The sequence below is a fragment of the Vigna unguiculata genome, chromosome 2 (genome assembly GCF_037176805.1).
Source record: "Vigna unguiculata cultivar grain cowpea cultivar isolate G323 ecotype 2 chromosome 2, ASM3717680v1, whole genome shotgun sequence".
NCBI lineage: Eukaryota > Viridiplantae > Streptophyta > Magnoliopsida > Fabales > Fabaceae > Vigna > Vigna unguiculata.
In genome coordinates, this window is record NC_140793.1 from 15,539,379 (window position 1) to 15,558,534 (window position 19,156).

At 37.1% G+C, this 19,156-nt stretch overlaps 2 protein-coding genes across 2 annotated transcripts; both read right to left on the bottom strand.

Moving 5' to 3' along the window:
• Positions 1-16,189: 16,189 nt before the first annotated feature.
• On the bottom strand, positions 16,190-16,681 carry LOC114174476 (uncharacterized). The gene has a single exon (XM_028059315.1). It carries the CDS (start codon positions 16,679-16,681, stop codon positions 16,190-16,192), a length of 492 nt encoding a protein of 163 aa, XP_027915116.1.
• A 333-nt stretch (positions 16,682-17,014) lies between these two features.
• LOC114174477 (uncharacterized) lies at positions 17,015-18,569 on the bottom strand. Its single transcript, XM_028059317.1, has 3 exons — positions 18,420-18,569; positions 17,287-17,380; positions 17,015-17,136 (listed from the first exon to the last, which is right to left on the bottom strand). Exons 1-3 carry the CDS (start codon positions 18,567-18,569, stop codon positions 17,015-17,017), a joined length of 366 nt encoding a protein of 121 aa, XP_027915118.1.
• Positions 18,570-19,156: the final 587 nt, after the last annotated feature.

A 19,156-nucleotide genomic window follows, 5' to 3' on the forward strand; every position in this document is an offset into this window, starting at 1 on the left:
TCATGGTCTAATAAGCCTGATGTTCAATCTCCACAAGTAGATGGCAAGCCTTTCCAAAGACATTAGGCCCCCTAAGGGTTCCTAAATTCTGAAGTGCCGAACTTGTTTCTTTCTGTTGCTAAACTGCCCACAATTAATTTTTACTTCAGGTCAACCTTGCTCATCCATTATGCCACCATAAACTCATAGTAGTACTTTTAATCCATCATTGTTTCCAATTATTACCTCAATCCCTACTCAAATACAAGTAACATAACAACTAAACTTTAGCTTAAAATTATAACACATATTCACCTTAGGCGACTCAATGACACAACCCCAACTCCTAATTATATTGTGCCCCAAAATTTCGCAAGATTTTGGTTTAATTGCCTCTACTACACTATCATTATACTCAAATCTTTCAACACCAACTTCGAATTTAGAATTCCCCCTAATCTCACTCCTTGTATTACTTATTCTTCCTAATACCATAGCCAACATATTACCACTCTACTTTTTCATGCTCAAGATTGACTTCACACAAAATTGTCAACTAACTACTCGTCCAAAGATGCACAATGCCATTGGTTTATGTCTGGTGCCTGGCGGTCGTCCACGTGCCGCCAGGCGGTGCATAGAATTCTGGAAATTTCCAGCAATTCCCGCACCTAGGAAAACACCCAACATTCCTAGTTTCCTTTCTTTGCATATTTCTACAACTTCGCATGTGATTCTTTTTACAGTTATATAATTTCACAATCTAAAAACATCCATTAATATATTCTAGTGCAATTCAACCACCAATTAACCTCATGACATCAAAACCCCAAATTTCCAAACCCTAAAAGAGTGTTCATACAATTTTATCAAATCAACCTCAATTGATAGTATAATTACCCAAATTTCTAGTACCCAATAATCAATTCATAGATAAAGCTCCCTTCTTCCTCGATTAGAATCCATCCAGAACACACAAAAACATCAAAATCGAGTCACTTTGCTCGTGTCGCCTAGCGGTTGTTCATCACTGCCAAGCCCTTCATTCAAAAACCTGTAGAAAAATTGGGAGCATACATGCGTCGCCTGACGGTTGGTTCTTGTCGTCAGGCAGTTCCTCACAGGAACCCAGAATTTCATAGAATAATGGCATGAGTCGCTTGGCGGCTTTGATGGCCCGCTAGGTGATTTCTGAAAATTTTCTAGAAACACGAAATTCAAGCAAAGGCAGAGAAAACTTATACATAATCATGTTATACATCTAGCAGTTGATCTAAGACATAAAATTAACGTGGTTTAGCTCTCCTAACTTGGATTTCCTTGCTAACACTTGAAGAGTCTAGAGCTCCTATTTGATCACCAATGGCTTGCCTTAGCTCTCTCCCAATTCAGCTCCTCTGCTTCACTCAATAGCACAGTTCACACTTTGAATTTTCTCTCCTTACAGTGCTCAACAATAGCAGGCTTCAAACCTCTCTCTTTTCCCCTTAATTGGCTAATTACTAAGCTAGTATTTCTCTGCATTTTCACATTCACGACAAAAGAAATTTTGGCAAAAAGAAAGCTTAACTTGTGTGTACCAAGGTTCGAACCCACAACCATGCCTATGCCAAGTCAATGCACAACATATTCAACCAACTCATGTATCGTGATAATTCCTATAATTCTAGGATTATATTATCATTCATCATGATCAAGCACTTTATTATTAGAATAAATGTCAATTAAATAACACAAAAGTCCTCTCAACATAACAAAGTACTCTTAACCACTTGAGCTAGTACTTTTCCATGCCATAAAGGCTCCCATTACCCGCATTTATTAATTATTTATTTATTTAATTAGTGAAATTTCATGGGTCTTACAGTAATTCCCTCTCAGTTATGGTGTAGTTAGCTTGCATTGTGTCCAATGTCCTGGATTCATAATATATCACATGTGGTAGCTTCCCATCTCTTTGTGCAAGTACCATTGCCACAACAAAGTTTGATGCATCACACATAAACTCAAATGGTAATGTCAAGTCAGGTGCCTAGATGATAGGAGTGGTGGTGAATGCCTTTTTCAAGGTATCAAAAGCATCTTTGCACCTCTCTCTGATGTCAAATGAAATGTCCTTTTGCAACAAGTTGGAGAGAAGATTTGCTATCTTGCTAAAGTCATGTATGAACCTCCTATAAAACCTTGCATATCCAAGAAAAGATTGAACCTCTTTCACAGAAGAGGGGTAAGGTAACTGTGAAGTAATATTAATTTTAGCAGGATCTACAAATACACCATTCTCAGAAACAACGTCATCTAAAACTATACCTTGTTCCAACATAAAATGATACTTTTCAAAGTTTAAAACAATGTTAGTTTCTTCACATCTCTCCAAACTCCCATAAGATTAGACAAGCAATGATTAAAAGCTGAGCCATACATGCTAAAATCATCAACAAAAACCTCAATACAATGCTTCAAGAAATCTTTAAAAATAATCATCATACATCGCTTCAATGTTCTAAGAGCATTGCAAAGGCCAAACAACATTTTCCTATAGACATATGTACTGAAAGGACAAGTAAAAGTAGTCTTATGTTAATCCTTTAGGGCTATACAAATCTGGAAATACTTAGAGAATCCATCAAGAAAACAGTAATGAGACTTACCTACCAATCATTCTAGCATTTGGTCCATGAACGGTAAGAGAAAATGGAATTTCTTGGTGGCCTGGTTTAGTCTCCTATAATTAATACACACCCTCCAACTATTATGAATACAAGTAGGAATCAACTCTTCCTTTTCTTTCTTGACCACGATGATCCCAGATTTCTTGGGGACCACATGTACAGGACTCACCCAAGTGCTGTCTGAAATTGATGAAGGATTATCTTGTTCCTTTTTAAGATTATTGAATATGGTGTGAGTTGATTAAGAAAGCTAAGTGAAATCCCCACTGGACATTAAGATAGCAAGCTATCTAGATGTTAAGGTTCCTTTCACAAAGCTCAAGAGAAGAAGATGATGGATTGATTCAAAACAAAAAAGAAATGGAAAGCATATAAACCATAGAAAACCAAGAACAATTAAAGGAAGAAGAAAACATAAAATGGATAGGAAAGGAATGGTAAAAATGTGAGAAGCACGCCACTACAAGGCTAGGCTAGAAGCCATGGCAACCTTGAAGATGAGTGGATGTGTGCCGCCACTTGCTATGCAAGATAAGGCTTAAAAGTATTCACTCCCAAGGGAGAAAACTCTCACAAATGGTTGAGACACAAGAGTGTTTTTACTTCAAAATGTTCAACCCTTTTACATGTCTAAGAGGACCCCTTATATAGAAGAGTTTAGGGGCCTTTAAGCAAATAAAAGATACCTAAGGATGACTCTACAAAAACCTAACCCTAGCTTCTAGAAACTAGGTCAAATAAGGTTACAAAAAATGAGAGACAAAAGACCTAACTATGGTGTGTGTAAGGCTAATTTCGTTCTAGCATAAAAGGAGACAAAGAATGTGTCTCATATGTCTCCAAAAAGTGGCCAAAGTGTGCTAAAAACAAAGGAGACCAAAGGTACATAGGTACACTTGCTTCATGCCTTTTACTTTATGCTTTATGCCTTTGCTTTACTCTCTCCTCCACATCATTTATGCTCCCCAGTCACCATGCGCCACCTAGCATTGCTTTCTTACTCTTAATTAACCTACAAAGCAAATAAACATAAATTAGCATGTTGGCTTAAGTCAAGTCAACTATAGTCAACAAGTCAAACCTTGTCAAAGGTCAACAAGTCAACTAAAGTTGATTCAACTAAGTCAACTTAGGGAATCAAAAATAACAAACACAAATGAAAGGGATGAAGGATTAGTGAACTTCCTTTCTAAACATGCTTAGTCTTCTTAAGCATGTGCCTCCATCCTTGGTTGGGGTCAATCCTTCATCAGAAATATTGTAGCAACTTGGTGACTTCTTTCTTCACAACCTCCATCAGTTGAGGATTTAGTCTCCTTTGAGGTTGTTAGCATCCTCTTCCAAAAGTATTATGTGCATGTAAAAAGAAGGACTAATAACAGGAATATCTACCAAAGTCCAACCTATTTCTCTCTTATGATCTTTGATGACCTGCAATAGTTGTTGTTCCTGCTCATAAATAAGTAAGGCAGATATAATAATATGGAGTTTCTCATCCCTCTCAAGATAAGCATATTTTAGATGAGATGATAAAGGTTTCAACTCCAAAATGGGTGGTTGTTCCACATATGGCAAGATTTTACTACCTAAGATAATATTAGTCACCTTAGCATCGCACTCAAACACCACAAGGGTATCACATAGTGACACCCCATCCTTAGTCACCTGTTTTACGGTCATCTAAAATTGTGTACGACATATCTGAAAAGGAAAAATCCAAAGAAGAAGAAAAACTAGAAAGAATGTCTAAAAAAATAGAAGCAAAATTGTTCACTACATCACTTAGTATATCAATACAAAACAAAGAATTGTCTTTAGTTGGGTGCTTCATGGCTTCTATGATGAAGGATTATGTTGTTCCTTTTTAAGATTCTTGAACATGGTGTGAGTTGATTAAGAAAGCTAAGTGAAATCCGCACTGGACATTAAGATAGCATGCTATCTAGATGTGAAGGTTCCTTTCACAAAGCTCAAGAGAAGAAGATGATAGATTGATTCAAAACAAAAAGGAAATGGAAGGCACATAAACCATAGAAAACCAAGAACAATTAAAGGAAGAAGAAAACATAAAATGGATAGGAAAAATATGGTAAAAATGTGAGAAGCACGCCAATACAAGGTTAGGCTAGAAGCCATGGCAACCTTGAAGATGAGTGGATGTGTGCCGCCACTTGCTATGCAAGATAAGGCTTAAAAGTATTCACTCCCTAGGGAGGAAAATCTCACAAATGGTTGAGACACAAGAGTGTTTTTACTTCAAAATCTTCAACCCTTTTACATGTCTAGGAGCACCCTTTATATAGCAGAGTTTAGGGGCCTCTAAGCAAATAAAAGATACCTAAGGATGTCTCTACAAAAACCTAACCCTAGCTTCTAGAAACTAGGTCAAATAAGGTTACAAAAATGAGAGACAAAAGAGCTAACTATGGTGTGTGCAAGGCAAATTTTGTTCTAGCACAAAAGGAGACAAAGAATGTGTCTTTTATGTCTCCAAAAAGTGGCCAAAGTGTGATAAAAACAAAGGAGACCAAAGGTACATAGGTACACTTGCTTCATGCCTTTTACTTTATGCTTTATGCCTTTGCGTTACTCTCTCCTCCACATCATTTATGCTCCCCAATCACCATGCGCCACTTAGGATTGCTTTATTACTCCTAATTAACCTACAAAGCAAATAAACATAGATTAGCATGTTGGCTTAAGTCAAGTCAACTATAGTCAACATGTCAAACCTAGTCAAAGGTCAACAAGTCAACTAAAGTTAATTCAACTAAGTCAACTTAGGGAATCAAAAATAACAACACAAATGAAAAGGGATGAAGGATTAGTGAACTTCCTTTCCAAACATGCTTAGTCTTCTCAAGCATGTGCCTCCATCCTTGGTTGGGGTCAATCCTTCAACATCCTCCCCTCCTTGCAGAGAATTTGACCACAAATTCTTTAAGCCTTGGTAGATTGAGTTTGACTTGATATGGGGGAGGATTTGCGCCTCCCTTTTATGAGCTCTTGTTCCATCCTTTCTAAGGGTATTAACCCTAGCTTTGGTTAGGCCATCTTTATTTTCTAGAGTATTATTTCTCTCTTGCTTGTGCTTTGGTCCTTCCTTTTTGGCTTGGGAAGAGAAAGAAGGGTGATGCACATCTTGCTTTGGAAGAATTTTTTTGTAGGCAAGTAATACCTTAGTGAAATCTTGCCCCTTTTCATTTTCTTCTTTATCTTTTCTTATTATATTTCTATCCTTACTAACTCCTTGAGGTGATAGCGGTTGTAAAGTGGTCTTTTTCCCATTTATGAAGAAAATGTATTGGTTGGTATGACCATCATGTAAAGTTTGTTTATCAAATGGCCATGGTCTACCTAATAAGATATGTGTGACTTCCATGGGAACAACATCACATAGCACCTCATCTATTTAGCTTCCCATAGAGAAGTTAATTAGGACTTGTTTATTGACATCTATTTCTCCCTCTTTACTTATCCAAGCAAGCTTGTAGGGCTTAGCTTGAGGAATGGTCTCTAAGCTAAGTTTTTCCACCAACATTGTGCTAGCTACATTGGTACTACTTCCTCCATCAATAATTAGAGAGCAAACCCATTTGTTAATTTTGCATCTAGATTGAAAATTTTTTTCTCTTTGAGTTGGCTCAAGCTCACTTTGATCTTGACCTATCATGCTCCTTAATAACATAGGGTCTTTCTCAAAAATTTTAGTTTTACTAGAGGAAGAAGATTCTTTTGAAAGAGAATGGGGGGATAAGTGTTCACATTCAACATCATTACTCTTCTTTAATATCATGGTCTTTTTGGTTGGGCAATTTAAAGCAATGTGATTATAACCCAAACATTTAAAACATTTAATGGAACTTGATCTTTGAGAAGTGGAATGGTGAATGTGATCACTTGGTGACTTACTTTTACTTGGTGGTTCTTGATGAGAGTTAGAAGGGAACTTATCATGTTTCTTTTTATCCTTTCCCTTCCATGAGTGACTAAAGTAGTGGTTGGGTGAGTAACTCTTCTTTGCCCTTCTTTTTCTTTTCAATTGAATTTCAATCCCAAGGGCAAGTGTGAAAACATTTTCAAGAGTGGAGTACTCATACAACTCTACTTGGTCTTGTATGTCTCTCCTAAGACCACTCACAAATCTTTTTATTTTCTCTTTGTTAGTTTCTTTTATTTCAACTCTCCACATTTGAGACTCTAATTCTTTAAAGTACTCAGTCACACTCATAGGACCTTGGTGAAGCCTTTGGAGCTTCAAAAGAAGTTCCTTCCTATAGGAGGGACATTAAGAGTTTTAATGTCCATCCAAGAAGCCGCGGGTGGCCCTTGGTCATAATTCTTACAAACTTTATGCCACCAAGTATTGGCATACTCCAAAAATACTAAAACAACTAGATCAACTTGTGCTTGATCATTTACATGATTTTCATTGAAAATTTGATCAACTTTAGCTTCCCAATCAAGGAAGATTTTGGGATCACTTCCACCATAGAACTTAGGAATCTTTGGAGTTTGCTTCTCTTGTGTTGGGTTGCGCCTAGAATGCCCTCTTTTCCTAGCCTCTCTTTCTTGCTCTTTAGCTTCAAGCCTTTGAATGTGCTCTTGGATTCTTAGGTCACTTTGCTCCTTGTCTTTTCTCAATTGTTCAAAGGCCTCCTTCCTAGACAACTCCAAATCCCGAAGCATTCTCATCAATGTATTGTTTTTGTTTGTTGTAGGTGCATTTGATGAACTTGCCATGATTCCTACAACAAAAACACTCAAATCCGAGACAAAATAAATGGATTAGGGGTTAGACAAAAAAATCGAGACCAAATCCAACCCAAAATGCAACCCAAGTGTTTAGATCACACTCCCAAAGAAACAAGGCAAGGCTAGCACTCAAAATCCACCAAAGGAGTGAAGCAAACACTTTTAAAAACTTGTTCAAAACCTTTCAAATGCAAGACAAGTGATTCGCCCACAACATCCCAAGAGTTTCAAGAAAACAAAACTACTAAGACAAAACAAAGAACACTTAGTGACAAGCAAGAAAAACACAAAAAAAAAGGAAAGCGAAACTCTAAAGAAGAAAAGTTTGAGACAAAACTTTTAACAAAACTAAAAGAAGAAAAGCACATTTTAAAGACTCTATGGAAAGTACTTGACAAGCATCTTCAAGTCTTAAATCATGCATACACCAAGAAAGATCATAACCAAGTTAAAGCATGAAACTAATTAGCCAATATCACCCAATTCTCAAGTATGAAAACTAGTAGCATAACACCTAGTGAAAAACAAACTATTAGTTCACCAAGGAGCAAGTTTGATCTCGGTTTTTAGGCAACAATTGGTGCAAATTTTTCTTCTTTCACAACTAGTTTTATAAAATGGTGAGAAAGAGTTTTAGGTGGCTTGGATACTTAGTTCCTCAAGTTTTAGGCCAAAATCAATTTCATGGAGCATACATCAAGCAAGACATAAAGTGAAAGCAAGATTCAAATACTTGGAAAAATAAGAATAAGAAAACTTCAAGTTAACATATGACATATGACTGAAGCAAAAGTTAGGAACATTTAAAGACTTCACAAAGACACAAACATGTAGCTATCATGCATTTAAACTCATGGATTTGAGGCTCATAGACTAAGAATCCAAAGACATGTTATCCAACCACATTTAGGAGCTTAAAGAGGTGCAAAAACCGTAGCCAAACTGCCACAAAAGAACCTGAAAACGCTTATTCATGTATTCTTGGCAGATCTGACCTTTGCTCACCAATTTGATCATAACTTTCTCCACAGAACTCCAAATGTGTTGGTTCTTTTTTTTTTCTTCTGGAAACTAGACTCAGGGAGCTTTCTTTTGACACCAAAAACGTAATTTTTGGGCTGCTGAGCTGGTACAGTTTAATGTTTTAATATCGTCACATTTTTCTGCCAGCACTATTTTTGTGTGTCATGGAAGTGGATTTGAACCATAACAAGATAGCTACAACAAGACAAGATTAGCACATGACAAACACCATATTCAAGATAACCTAGGCTCTAGATACCAAATGATGAAGGATTATGTTGTTCCTTTTTTAAGATTATTGAATATGGTGTGAGTTGATTAAGAAAGCTAAGTGAAATCCGCACTGGACATTAAGATAGCATGCTATCTAGATGTGAAGGTTCCTTTCACAAAGCTCAAGAGAAGAAGATGATGGATTGATTCAAAACAAAAAGGAAATGGAAGGCACATAAACCATAGAAAACCAAGAACAATTAAAGGAAGAAGAAAACATAAAATGGATAGGAAAGAAATGGTAAAAATGTGAGAAGCACGCCACTACAAGGTTAGGCTAGAAGCCACGGCAACCTTGAAGATGAGTGGATGTGTGCCGCCACTTGCTATGCAAGATAAGGCTTACAAGTATTCACTCCCTAGGGAGGAAACTCTCACAAATGGTTGAGACACAAGAGTGTTTTTACTTCAAAATCTTCAACCCTTTTACATGTCTAGGAGCACCCTTTATATAGAAGAGTTTAGGGGCCTCTAAGCAAATAAAAGATACCTAAGGATGTCTCTACAAAAACCTAACCCTAGCTTCTAGAAACTAGGTCAAATAAAGTTACAAAAATGAGAGACAAAAGAGCTAACTATAGTGTGTGCAAGGCTAATTTCGTTCTAGCACAAAAGGAGACAAAGAATGTGTCTCATATGTCTCCAAAAAGTGGCCAAAATGTGGTAAAAACAAAGGAGACCAAAGGTACATAGGTACACTTGCTTCATGCCTTTTACTTTATGCTTTATGCTTTTGCTTTACTCTCTCCTCCACATCATTTATGCTCCCTAATCACCATGCGCCACCTAGGATTGCTTTCTTATTCCTAATTAACCTACAAAGCAAATAAACATAGATTAGCATGTTGGCTTAAGTCAAGTCAACTATAGTCAACATGTCAAACCTAGTCAAAGGTCAATAAGTCAACTAAAGTTAATTCAACTAAGTCAACTTAGGGAATCAAAAATAACAAACACAAATGAAAGGGATGAAGGATTAGTGAACTTCCTTTCTAAACATGCTTAGTCTTCTTAAGCATGTGCCTCCATCCTTGATTGGGGTTAATCCTTCATCATTCTAGTACATTGAATTGCACTTTGTCATCTCTTATCTCCATAGTTAATGATCCTGCATGCACATCTATCTTGGTACGTGTTGTCATCATGAACGGTTTTCTCAAGATAATAGTGATCAAACTCATTCCTTAATCATCCTTCATGTCTAGGATGAATAAATCTATAGGGTTAATTGTGTTACAGTTGGCCAGTTGAAGGATCACACCTGTAGTCTTAAGAAGTCTAAGATGAAGAAAAGTAAAAATCAATAAAGGCATTACATTTATAGACATTCCTAAATCTAACACGACATTATCAAACTTAGTACTTCCTATAACACAAGGAACATAAAACATACCTGGATCCTTGCATTTATGTGGTATTTCAATAGGTCTTTTAATCAAGCTTCACATATTTCTTCCCATGTTTACAACCTCATTATACCTAACACGCCTTCTATTTGTGCAAAGTTCTTTTAAAAACTTGGTGTATTTCAAAATTTATCTTACAACATTTAGCAGAGGGATATTTATCTCCACCTTATTGACAGTATTAGAGATTTCTTTGTCCAACTCCTTCATCTTTTTACTTCCCGATTTAAAACGATTTGGATATAGAGGAGGAGGGGAATAAGATGAAGAAGAGTTTTTAGAAGAAGCATTAAAGGATACTAACCTGGAGTCATTAGTGGGTCTAGGCGTCTCAGATGTAACTTGTGTTGGTTCACCTGATCCCCCACTTTCATTCTTGTTATCTTCATCCTCTTAGGCATCCTCAAGACCTTGTACCTTCTTACCCGTTCTTAAAGTAATATAACTTACATTATGTGAGTTGATAACAGTTTGTGCAGGTAGTTGACTTGATCCTATAACTTTAAATTGATTAACTTTAGATTCTAACTTCTCCATCCTCTGAGTAAAGTCAACAATCATTTTCTTCACTGCAACGTTTGCTTAACCATCATCTTCATAAAATTTTCTACCATTGAATCATTAGATATAACATCTAGTTGAGGTTTTTGTCTCATTTTAGGTGGAACATAGGGTTGTTGGTGTTGCTATTACCCATTTCAAATTTGGATGATTTTTCAAACTTGGATCACACCTATTGGAGGAAAATTCATAGTTATTCTAATATGCTATATTTCCTCCAAACATGTTAGCAGTAAAAGCCTATGATGGTTCCTCCACAGTAGTTCTAGTAAAGCTAAGACATTCATCAGTATAATGGTTTGTTGAAGTACAAATTCCACACACCTTTGCTACTTGTGGAGTTGAACTTTTGAACAATCACCAAAATAGTTTTTGCCTTCATGCTTGTTCTTCTATTTTAAGTTTTTGCACCAAGTTCATTTTTCTTATTTTAGTTTTACTATTTTGCACTAGTTCGATTTTTTAGTCATTGTAGTGATCACAAATTAATGTTTCTGCACAGTTTAATGTTTCCTCTTGGAAACCAAGTGACCCTAAAGTGGGCACACATTATTGAGATGTCTTCTCGATTGTAGAAGGATTCTTGTCCACTCACTGCATTTGATTTAAGGTTTATGTTTATTCTGCAAATTTTAATTTTGTCAGGCATACATTTCTATTTGCTTTATGATTATGCACCCATTTACATTTCATGACTTTGGTTTAATTACTATAGTAGTTAGTTGATTAATTCATGAACTCCAAAAATAGTTCCTCTTAGGCTTTTATGTTTTAGTTTTTGGTAGCTTTAATCATATCTCAAGCATATTTAGGTTGTGCATCTACATCTTTTAGTTGTTTATGATTGAGCATATAACACTTTCATTTGACATTCACAAGTTGCACCTCAAGTTACTTCATAACGCTGTTGTTGACGTGATCAAATTAATACTACTTATCTATAACAACTTTAGTATTGTTAAGATAACAGTCAACAAAAATAGAAAGAGTAAAGTAACCCAAAGTCGTCTCCCAACGAATACGGAATTGATTTTTAACAAATTAGTTGTTATAAAAACTATACAAAATGGTTAATAAAATAAAATAAGGAATAAAAAAATAAAATTTGAAAAAGATAAAAAAATAAAAAAATAAAGATAAATATATTGATTCCACTGCTTTTTCAAAATAGATCCATCATTGGTTATCTAAAGATTATTGCTCAATTAATTATTGTTGTAGATTTGCAAATTAATCAATGTAAATTCTCAATTAATTTGTTGGCATTCTCACTATCAACCAAAGTAAATTCTCAATCAAAAGCAAGAATTTTATAGATTAATCATAGTAAATTTAACTAAAGTACATTCTCAATTAAATATTACTATCCTTAATCATGTCAATTCTTTTACCTCTAAAATCATGCAAAAAGCTAATTAACAAAGTACATTCTTAATTAATTCTAGTTAAAGTTTTCGCCTCAAATCAAAGTACATTCTCAATCTTTGGCAAAATCTCATTCAATCACATGAAAGTTTCTAAATTTAATCAAAGTGCATTGTCAATTAAAATTAAAAACCCTTAAACTCATATGATTGATATGCATATGGATTTCAACATATCACTAGTTAGCTATGATGTAAAAACCATTACTTTTCACGTGATTCAAAGATAAAAGACATAGATGAATTAAAACCTCAACAATAATAAAAAGAAAAAAGAAATTATTTCATTCTAACCCCAGAATCCATAATGAAATTACAATGTAATCAACCTAAGAAGTTTAGCACTCTATGAAATCAAAATAAAAGAAATACAGAAGAAGAAAGGAGAGATAAAGAAATTAGGCTCCCCAAAGGGTTCCTAAATTCCGAAGTGTCGAGTTTTTCTTCTTCTACTCCCTTGGGTCTCTTTATACAGGCCTTGATTGGAATCGAATCTTATATTTTATGTTGCTAAAATATTTTATCTTTTGATATAATATCTCTCAAATAATTATTAGTTTCTAAAATATTTGGAAGATTTCTTTTGTTGATAATTTGAGATATATCAAAGATAATTAATCAAAAGTCTTTAATTAATTATTCAACAACTTAATTTATGTCCAATTTCCAATTCTGCCCCTCTTATAATTGTAACGTCCTAGCCAGAAATTACTTATTAAAATAAATAAAAGTACATATCACCAAACAACCTCATTTATTTTCAACAACTTCCCAAAATGTGGGAAAATTTAAAGATATTATTCTAACGCGCCAAAATAGGAAAATAAAATTTGCGGCGTTACAGTATTACAAGTATAATTGTTTGTAAAACTAATACAAAGGATCCACAATCTGCCAAAATAAAATCAGTGAAAATCCCCAAGTGATCCCCACTCTGTCTCTATGCATCTGTATGCTCACCTGCATCAACATCTACTCCCATGTAACAAGTTACATGATCATCGCAAAACATACACAAATAGGGTGAGCTCAGTTAAATAAACCAAACAAATATCGTAATAAATACATCATGTCAATATTATAACCCGGGTTAGTATTTTTCCCCTTTTCCTTAGTTCCTCACTTCTAACACTTGCATTAGACATCTATCATTTCTATACCCCTTAGATGAGATCAATGATCAATCTTTGTTGCACGACTGTCTACTTGCCCCTCCGACTACAAGGCCACCACCTGATAGTCCACACGTGGGAATAACTTTGCCACGACAACTCATCGCGACACCAAGTGGAGTTCCCCAAAACGAACATAAGTTGGTAGTTGTTCCCAGTCTACCAAAACTCTATCAGATGCACTAAAGAGGGCAATCATCCGAAACCTCGTCGTATGAGCCATAACTCGCACACTCCACTGGACTTCCTAAACCACCAAGCTACAACCTAGAGTGGCCACGTGTTACCCCAATACAAGATACACTCGTAACTGGGCCTCCAACTAAAGCATCGCATCATAAACATCACCTAAAGCTGTGTAGAAATCCTCCTCGCGCACAAACACTGCACCAAAACTACCTGGCGTGCCTCTCGCCCCGTTAGGTAGAATCTGGTTCCAGACCGCCTGGCGGGCATCTCACACCATCAGGTGCCAAGCGCAATCCAGGAGCACTGCCGCTCCGTCACCGACTAGCAGACTGCACCCCACCGCCAAACGCCTCGCGTAAATAGTGGCCACTGCCACTTTTTTGTACCTCCTCCGCCTGGCGGCTCGCCCCGCATTGGTAGGCGCTATACCAGTAGCGAAATGCTACTAGTGTTAAGGCATATTAAACAGGTCCCCAAAGGACCCCAAACACACATTACGCGAGTCATAACACACTCAAAGTCATCCAATTCCAATAGTATGACTGAATCTCAATGTACACTTTCAATCATGCAACAACAATTATCAATATTGCACATATACTTTCAAACAATGCAACAATGAAGCATACAACCTACTTCACCTCAAAACCCCAATCCCCTTTATTCCAGGCCCAACTCCAACAACTGAATTGCTCTTTCAAACACTTCACTTAGCAATTTTCTCGACTATCAGCATAACGTTCCCTTAACAACAATAACACATTTGACTTCACATCACTCATGTTACCAATTAGCCGACCCATAATTATTTAATTAACATTACCTGAGGTCCTAATTACATATTTCACTTGAATATGGTCTTTGTCATTTCAACAAGCAATTTTATTTAGTTTAATACATATCTCCCAATTATCTCATACTCATACATAATTCATTTAATTTCATGTACCTAAGTTTCCTTCATGTAAAACTGCTTCCTTACATTTTGTGTTCAGTTACTAAGATTCCCCATGAATTTCCAAGATAACCCTCCCCACAACACAACACGACGACAAAGATAAACCACCTGGCTGCTTGCGTCTGTTGTCTCGCCTGGCAGAAGGGTATGTGCCGCCAGGCGGTGTGTGAAAATCTGGGTTCTGCCAGATTGCTCTCGCACTAGTCATGACCCAGACATCCCAATTATAGCACATACCATCATATTGGCATACATTCTAGTGCACACATCATACAAAGAACATACTGTATTCATATGAACACTATTTATATACCACATTACATCCATACATTATCAATTCAATACTTATTCATCACCAACCCTCGCATGATCCTAAATCCCCAAAATGATTCACGAATTCATCAACACATCAGGCATACATTAAATCTTCATCTCATAAACACATAAGCATATAAACAATCTTGTGATTCTAAGGAAGTACCAAAAATTCAAGCAACACAATTCTCAGAACACAATCAACACGGGGACAACTGGCTAGCCAGTTCGCGTCGCCTGGTGGTCACGCACTGCCGCTAGGAGGTTCATAGGGCAACACCCAGAAATGGTTTCTATGACATGCGTCGCCTAGTGGATCATTCAACGCCGCTAGGCAGTTTCTGGAAATTTCAAGAAACTTGACGAAATTAAGATAAATTGACATGCTCTGTATCTCCAAGACTCAAATACATTACGAAAACATGTAATCACAAATAAATTAAAGTAAGCAATTCCCCTAACCTGGAATCCTTACTTAAAATTTGGACAATTGAGTGTTCCCAATTGCTCGCCAATGCCCTTCTTCAAGCTATCTCCCAATTCAGCCTCTAGCTTGCCTCAACCTCACAACACACTCTCCAATTTCGTTATGTATCTCTTCTCTAACTACAGAATAACTCCAGCTCTCAATTCACCCTCCTCTCACTCCTAATTTGCCTCTTTAATTGTACTTTAATTAGAGTTAATTTGGCTAAAACGAAAATGGTTAATTGTTAAAGGTAATTGCCATTCAATGAATCATAATGGACTATTTTTCAGCTTTGTGTGGCTGCTCCTTCAGCTAGGGTTTCCCTTGCCCCTTCACATTCATGCCAAAAACTAAAATTAGCAAAAAGAAAGTTTATTTTGTCCAAGCCAAGGTTTTAACCCGTCACTATAACACCCCTCCAACTGAGAGCATGTCAGGTATGTAGCCCAATACACCCCAACCCCTCACCCCGGGATTCCCTCATCGCAGGTGGGTTGTTGCCAGTGGGTATCGAACCCCCAACCTGACCTTTAACACCCTCTGCGCAACTGGTACCTGCGATGAGGGAATCCCGGGGTGAGGGGTTGGGGTGTATTGGGCTGCAGACCTGACATGCTCTCAGTTGACGGGGTGTTGTAGTCACCACACAATTGCAATTCAAGTGCACAACCAATTCAACCAAGTCATCTTTCATGATAACATTCATACATAAAAAATTATATCCTTACTTATCACACCCAAGCACATCTTAAAAAGATACTAAAAAAATTAAATAACACATTAATGGCATACCGAGGACTTGAACCTAAGTCCTTTCTCACAATCAAAGTACTCTCAACCATTTGAACTAGTACTTTTCCACATCATGAAGGTTAGCATTTAATGTCATAAAGGCTTCTCCTACCCACATTTATTAAATAATTATTTATTTAATTATTTAAATTTAGTGGGTCTTACATTCCCCCCACCGTATAAAATTTTTGTCCTCGAAAATTAGAGCTTACTAGTAAATAGATGCGGGTAAGACTGTCTTATTAGGTCCTCCATCTCCCAAGTCATTTCTTGTGTGGCTTCATCCCAAATGACCTTCACTGTCCTTATCTCCTTCCCTCTCAGTTGCTTAACATGTGAGTCCAAAATTCGCATCGGGCCCGCCTCCATAGTCAGATCCTCCCGAACCTGGATATCGTCAGCTTCCAATACATGTGAAGGATATGCAATGTACTTCCTCAATTGTGACACGTGGAAGACATTATGCAAATTTTCCAGATGAGGTGGTAATGCTATCTCATACGCCATTGGGCCTATCCTGCGAGTGATCTGATACGGCCCAATAAATCTGAGGGTCATCTTTCTTGACTTGAGAACCCTTCCAACACCTGTGGTTGGAGTCACCCTGAGAAACACATGGTCTCCAGCCTCAAACTCTAGCGATCCTCTTCTCCTATCAGCATAAGACTTCTGCCGGCTTTGTGTAGCTCGCATTCGATCCTAAATCAGCTTCACCTTATTAGTGGTCATCTGTAAAAACTCTGGACCGAGCACCACAGATTCACCATCCTGATTCCATCACAATGGAGTCCTGCACCTCCTCCCATACAGGGCCTCATAAGGTGCCATCCTGATACTAGAGTGGTAACTGTTGTTATACGTAAACTCCATTAAAGGGAGCACCTCACTCCAACTGCCCAAATGATCTAGCACACACGCTCGCAACAAGTCCTCCAAGGACTGAATAGTCCTCTTTGACTGTCCATCAGTCTGAGGATGGTATGTTGAACTCATCCTTAGTTGTGTACCCAGTGCTGCTTGCAATGACTACGAAAATCTGGACGTGAACCTCGGGTCCCGATCAGATACTATATTGGTTGGCACTCCGTGCAACCTAACCACCTCCCTCACATATAACTCTGCCAGTTTATCCATTGACAACTTCTGGTCTATCGACATGAAATCAGCACATTTAGTCAATCGTTCTATAATTACGCAGATCGCATCATAACCCCTAGTAGACTTCGGCATGTGAGTTATGAAATCAATCGCTATGTTGTCCTACTTCCATTGGGGAATCTCTAAGGGTTCCAACGTACCTCCCAGCCTCTGGTGCTCTATCTTTGCCTTTTGACACACCAGACATGATGCTACAAAATCATCCACATCTGTTTTCATACCTGATGAGTCCATCTTCAAGAGTAAGGAAGCCAAGGAGAAGTCATGCGGAATTGATGAGGCTTCCATGGAGAAGGATGAAGGTGTGGAAGCTAGAAGATGGGAGGAGAAATGATGCGGCAATGGTGTTTGGAAAAGCTCTCAAGTGAGGTTGGGCCAACACTCAAGGAAGGGGGCTAAAGGAAACCAAGAAGGAGAACTCTAGCCTAAGTTGATTCACAAAAAGAGAGGAGTCTGGAGTCATCTCAACAGAATTTCTCTACTATATTCATGAATGAAAATACAAGGGTCCTAAGCTCTCTATTTATAGGCTAAAATGAGACCAAGGAGTCTCCAAAAAGTGGAGGGAAAAAGGAGTCTAGAAAGTTGAATTTTGGAGCCAAAAAGGAGCATGTGGGAGGTGGGACTTGTCGCCTAAGCAAGTCACACTTGTCTTGCCATGGGAAGCTAATTCTCATCCTTGGAGAGCAAGTTTGAGAAGCTTCTAGGCTTTTCTATAGTAGACACACTACTCTTGGCCCATTTGGCCCAATTCCCCTTTTTGGTCCAAAATTACTTCTAAAGCCCAATTTCCTCTAAGGCCCAATACATGGCCCAAAGAAAACCCTATTCTACTGGGCCCAAAATACAAAGCCCAAAATAAAATCCTAATCTAGTATTTACAAGCAAAGTGTCCTAGGCTAGGTCTTCACATCTTCCTTGGCCCATGTGAAGTTCATCTTGGGCCTTGCATGTGCATTTAAGGCCCATTCCTCTTGTATTCTCCTAGCCATAAAAAAAATCAAGACAATTAAAGATAGCACAAAAGAATGGCCCAATAAAAGTATAAGGCCCAAAATGATTATTTATTTAATGACAAAGAAAAACTAAATGGGCCAGACCATTGGCCCAAGCTGAAAAGTCCTGTAGGGTGATATTCATCAATACCCGTCCACCAGAACGTCGCTTTCAAGTCTTTATACATCTTAGTCATACCTGGATGTATGCTAAGAAGACTCTTATGCCCTTCATCCAAGAGCATCTTCCTCAATACCCTACTCCCGGGTACACATACCTTTTCTCTAAACCGCAGGATGTTGTCTTTACCCATCCTGAAATCTGTCCTCTTCTCGATACCCAACTCACTAATAATTTGCTGCAACTCCTGATCCTTACCTTGTTCCACCTGAACCTCATCCAAAAACTCATTAGTGATTCGCAACATATTGCACCGTATAACTAAAGAAAACAAACAAAAGAAACACAAACTCTATCAAATGTATATGCGTTAAAAAAATTAAAATAAAATCAAAACAAACAAAATGAATGAATTAGGAAATAAATAAAATTCAGAATAAAAAAATACTAATCGTATTTCATGGCAATGACACCAAATTTGATAATGTTGTCGTTGATGCAATCAAACTAATACTACTAAACTATAGCAACTGCAGTATTGCCAAGTTGGTAGTGAACAAACTAGATAGGGATAAACTAACCCTAAGTTGTATCCCAACGAATACAGTATTTTCAAATATTTGATTCTTATAAAAAGCTAAGCTAATGCAATTAAAACCATTTGAATGATATGCAAAACTATTGAGAAGAATTTGAGAATAAATGAAACAGTAGATTAATAAAAGTCCTTAAAACAATTACAATAAAACAAGCTAATTCCACTACTTTCCAAATCAGTTATCTAAAGGTTATTGTTAAATTAATTATTGTTAATTTACAAATCAATCAATGTAAAGTCTCAATTCATTTGTTCGTATTCTCATTTTTAATCAAAGTACAGTCTCAATTAAAAAT